At 39.0% G+C, this 5,536-nt stretch overlaps 1 protein-coding gene across 1 annotated transcript; it reads left to right on the top strand.

Annotated features, from left to right (window-relative positions):
• The first annotated feature begins 1,378 nt into the window (after window positions 1-1,378).
• LOC149232479 (uncharacterized) lies at window positions 1,379-5,244 on the top strand. Its single transcript, XM_089379428.1, has 7 exons — window positions 1,379-2,251; window positions 2,608-3,433; window positions 3,553-3,681; window positions 3,780-3,845; window positions 3,959-4,024; window positions 4,610-4,672; window positions 4,769-5,244. The coding sequence occupies exons 1-7, from the start codon at window positions 1,863-1,865 to the stop codon at window positions 4,943-4,945; spliced, it is 1,716 nt and encodes a 571-aa protein (XP_089235554.1). The 5' UTR covers window positions 1,379-1,862; the 3' UTR covers window positions 4,946-5,244.
• Window positions 5,245-5,536: the final 292 nt, after the last annotated feature.

The following is a 5,536-nucleotide window of genomic DNA, read 5'->3' on the forward strand; positions in this document are numbered from 1 at the left end:
AGGATTAATTCAATTGGTCTGATCCTTTATGATTGAGTCTACAAGAACTATCTTTTCACGTGGATATGACTAATACAAATATTTCAATTCCTTGGGCAACAAAATACTATCCCTTAAAATAAATCTTCGTGATATAAATATTCCATAGACCTAAAAATATGTAAAATCCTAAACCACATAGAATTTTTTTTATTATAAGATAAATTAACAAATTTGAAAGTGTCTATTATATTAATAGGATAAGTATTCAGAAATTAACTTAAAAATAGATAAACTTAATTCTTTTTTCACTATTATTTTTCCCAAAATGCTTAGTAAATTTATTAAAATTATAAATAGTTTAAAAATCAAGGTATATATATATATATGTATATATATACTTTGAAAAAAGAATTAAGTTGATGTATTTTTAACTTAATTTCTGAATACTTATCATATTAATCTGATCGACACTCTACACTGTGGATTATACCTTTATTGATCCAACGGGAAAGAAGTTGGGGCGATTACGGAAGAGAAATGCAAGTAAAATCTCTCCGAGTGTGCGGATGGTGACGCTCTTGAATTACGGAGATGACTGCAAAGAATATCAAGGCGTTGTTGATTTACCAAGTTGACTTTGAAGAATATTAAGATAATAAGTGGCAGTTGACGAGTTGCAGGGCCATAAACTCCTATTGAAATTAAAAAATTCAAAGGTTAGGAAGAGGTTGAGAAAAGGAATAATGGGAATAATTTAATTGTAAACAATGGCTTCCCTTTCAATGTACCAATCAATTAAACATATAGTCTGCAAGTCCCTATTCTGCTTGACACATACTGAGGATGAGAATCCGAGTGTGTTAGGACTCACTTGCTATGGTTGGTGGTCAACTTCATGACGGCCAAATAATTACTTATGTCCAGTTCGCCATTGACATGTATGGTGAGTCAAAGAGATTGAAACGTATCTACTAAGTCAAATGATTTTCTAGCAATATATTTCATGTCAGGCCTTTGACTTTGTAAAGGCCAATGAAGCCATGAAAATCCATGACTGTGAACACGCACGCGCGCGTGCCGGTTCTGTTGACGTCGGCGGGCCCGGTGGCCGACCGGGGTCCTTCAGCGGGCCGGGCCGGCGCCGTGGCCCGTTTGGTCTCTTACCGTCTTCACGGTCCAGCTGACCTGCTACTGCCAACTGCAACTGTAACTGTTACTGCTGTTCTTGATATATATTATGCCCCGCCCCCACCGCAACCATACATTCCATCCACATCCAACTCATTCTTCCACTAAACATTCCTCCTACCCGAATAAGCATGACGTCATCGACACGAAGCCCTAAACCTAATACCGCCGCCTCTCGGATCAAATACCAGAAGAATTCTAGAGGACCTCCGTAGTCCCATTGGTAGACTCGCGTGAACATGGATCTCTAATGCTGTATGTATTCAGAAAATTAGGTCAGATTGTGCCTTTTTACTGTAGATACGAAACAGTGCGTGGAATTGTTTGCTTGCCTTTCAATTCTCCTATAAGTGTTTTCCTGCGTGGAATTAGGAATCCATGGGGTATGAACATTGATGACAGTTGCATCTATTAGTAGAAGCAGTTCATGATGATGAAAAATTGCTCATTAACCCTTAGGAGCGAAGGAAGATCAATCTAGTCTATTATCCAGGAAACCCTCTAAGCGAATGTTTCAGATAAAAAGAGAAGGACCTAGATTCATCCCCGCCATCATACTCGTCTCGACTGTTCTCTTGGATTTGATGCGAATACGACTAATGTATGTAGCACGGCGTTGATGTCATCGCTACTGTGTTATAATTGAGGTTGTTGCTGAATATAAATGCTGAATTAGTGGACAATTTCTGGAGATGGCGGGTGTTTCAAGCGGAAATTACTTGTGGAGCGCCGAATCGAGGGTAGGTCCTTCGGCTAATTCTGTGTGGAGTAGCATTCTTCTTCAAACAACCGAGATGCAGGCCGCGTTGCCTTGCAGCTCTACCAGTGCTTTGTCTGAAATGGGGAATCTGGCCGACTGGCCTTCTGCAGATGTCTGTGATATGACGCCAAATTCGGCCTGCGATGTTAACGTCGTCGCCGGTTCGATCCCCACTGTCTCATCCGATCTCAACATGGCCTTCACGAATTTGGGTCGTCCGGAGCTTGGAGATTCTGCCAGTCTGTTGGACCCGACTGCACAAATGGGTGCCTTTGCAACTGCACTTCATGATCAGAGCCATGTTTGGAGTCAAGCCATGCTGTAAGTCACAAAATAGTTTTATCTATGTTTTTCTAATCTTGCATGAATTTTTAGATGCGGTCAACAATGGTGGTCATGTCTTCCGTAGACCCATTTCGTCATTTTCTTGAGAATGCCGCTCGTTTTATCTTTTTTTATTTTTAATTTAGAAAAAAATTGCAAGCAAATTTTTGTCTTGAAAGCAAATTTTGCAGATGATTGTTTCTTTTTTGTTTGTTTGTTTAACATAATCTTAAAATACTATGAAAGAAATTATGTGTATACGAAAGTTTATACATGAAAATCTATACAAGTAACTCGGTTGCTGTTACAGTAATTGCCTGCCATGCTTAACTCTGGAATACTGGTTTCTGCAGGAGCCGTGGTGGAGAATCCATGCAGAACGCAGTGGAAAGCTTCCAAGAAGTGTTATACTCGAGGCAAAACGGATCCCCCCAAAAACTCAAGGAGCTAGAGGACGTTTCAGCAGGTTGGGAGTTGAGGAACTTCACAGCTTTCCAAGGAGAAGACACCAGCTGCTTCTCTACTGCAGCAAAAGAAAACTCATATGGTCCTTTACACAACTGTAACAGTTCCTTGATAGATTTAGGAAGCTCCCCATCGTTACAACCTGATGGCTTAACTCCTGGTCATGTCCCCATCAATAGTTTCAATTCCAGACTAGACCTGCCCATACCCCACTTTGACATCGGCAGAGTAAAGCAGGAATTTAACATGTCGTATGACAACCCAGGATTAGATGCTCCTCGTACACTAGTATCCCAAGGATTCAGATCGGATCCTTGCACTAACGAAGAGCTTTTACGTATTCTGGATTTCCCACTGAATCAACCATTTCTAAAAGGTGCCACTGCTCATGGCTTTCACAATGCAACTTCTATGAGAGGAGAGGATCATCATCAACAGCCTCATGGGCTGTGGCCATCTAGCAATACCTACAGTTCTAGGACGTTTCCTGCTGCACTCTCTCGACTTCTGCCCTCTTCTCCCTTGAAGCAACCTGCCTCGAGGCTCTTGACTAACAGCAGAAACATTCCACTGTGGAACTCCATGGCCTCCACACCAGAAAAGATGCAGCAGTCCACAAATTCTACAGATCGCGCCTCATCGCTACAATACTGCTCGCCACAATTCCTGCAGGAAGGGAAGCAACTGAATAACACGACCCAATCTCTTAATATGGTATGTATTATTGAAAAAAAAATGAGCTTCATAGTTTCAGAAAAACCTAGGGGATATTGTATTAGCATATTTTTTCAAGTCTTCTTATGAGTTCTATGAACCGGTCTTTCTGCATGAAGCCCCGCTGCGATGAAGCTCGAGATGCAACAAATGATGCAAAGAGAAGCAGCCCTGAGAGCAGTTCATCGGATTCGATCTTCAAAAGGCCTCGTCTAGATAATACTAATTCTACCCTTCCCACTTTCAAGGTAAGCCCTGGGGAAACCCTAAAGAATCATGTGTTCATGGAACTCATCTTCTTTCCCTCTATTAAACAAGGGCGCTAAATTTTTTTGCCCATTTACAGGTAAGGAAAGAAAAACTAGGGGACAGAATTACAGCGTTACAACAACTGGTTTCGCCCTTTGGCAAGGTATAACTTATGATAATTTCGCTTCAATCTCTGCATAGATCTTGCCATTATTTGTAACTTAACTTGGGCTTTAAGATCATTGTGATTAATTAGATGGAATATATTGGTTGCAGACTGACACTGCATCTGTCTTGTGGGAAGCGATTGTATATATTAAATCTCTACACGAACAAGTGCAGGTATTATCTCTTTTTTGGAGCCCTTAAACCAAACAAATATGAACACGTATTCCCATTATTTCAAGGGTTATTTTATGTTGTGGATGGCCATTGAAAATAATATATATTAAATAAAAAAGGTTTAAAAACGTATATCTCTGAAGTGTTTATATTTATTTAACATCAAATTTCAAAGATTTCTTGACCTAGAAACCAATATTGTGCAACATTTAATTAGTTAAAAAATATTATTTATTGAATACATGTTATGATGAATATTTAAATCATTTTCGTTATGTTATGATGAATTTATGTTATGATGTTGACTTTTATTTTGATTATAAGGAAGAAAATAAGACACTGGCTACTTTTTCATTTGTTTAACACAAATGGAGTTATAGCTGTAGAGCACTTAGCTTCCCTGAACACAATCAAGCCCAAAATCATTACATTTCCTTTTCGATTCCATTATATTTAAATTAGTTACTTCAAAGCCATTATAAAAAAAATTCAAAGTAGCTCTGCAGTTAGAATAAATTGTATGCCTTATATCACCTGTTTGTGATCTTTATGCACTTACACTGTCAATGGGACTCTGAACTGTAGAAGCTGAGCGTGCCATATATGAACAAGGGAGCTGTCAACTCGGCCCAGGGGGTAAATCTTCAGGTTAGCTAATCCATTTAACTAATTTTATTATTAATGGCATTTGATGTCTGCAGTCAAGCTTATAATAAAGGTAGCATTTCTTTATTTTTTTCACAGGCACATGATCAGATGGATTGGAGTGTATCATCTGAAGCCGAGGACACAGACGAACCCAAACAAGATTTAAGAAGTAGAGGGCTGTGCCTGGTACCTGTTTCTAGCACCCTGAGTGTGGCCTATAATGACAGTAGTCCTGATTATTGGACTCCCACATTCATCTGTAGTTACAGATGAAGCAATACTGTGCTAGTTTTAGACACCACTGTGGAAGTATAATTAGGGTTTTCCTTGCTACATAATTTAATGCGCCTGGGAAGTTATTCTGCAAAGCATAAGTAGGCGCATAACATATAAAGCACATCTTGAATTATTAATTCCTAAACGGCCCTCTATTGAGCATCTCCATGCTAATCACAGTACTTTAGTTATGTGAACAAAGCTAAGCTGCAAGAAGCTCTTTTTATTTGATTTTCTTACTGTGTCGACAGCAAAAAGTTAATAAAGCTGAGCTGCAACAGGCTCTTTTTTATTCATTCTCATACCACTTCAGAGATCAGTGGGCTATATTGTCGACACGTGGGTATAAAATATAATTCGTAATTTGAATCAAAATCTAAGGATTTCAGTGTTCACAATCGGACAAACAGAAAAATGCCTATAAAATAATGATTCTGCAATGCTTTATGGCAGAGACACAAATCCCTAGGAGTAAAACAGGTTTCGAATTAATCAAAACATTGCAGGATGCATATGAAATTCCCCGCTTCTCTGAATATTTTGTTGTTAACGGTAACTGTGATCTCAAATCTGAAATGGGAGTTCAAT

Source organism: Pinus tabuliformis, chromosome J (assembly GCF_031772625.1).
Source record: "Pinus tabuliformis cultivar Carrire ecotype Pingquan chromosome J, CPIR1, whole genome shotgun sequence".
NCBI classification, from domain to species: Eukaryota; Viridiplantae; Streptophyta; class Pinopsida; order Pinales; family Pinaceae; genus Pinus; species Pinus tabuliformis.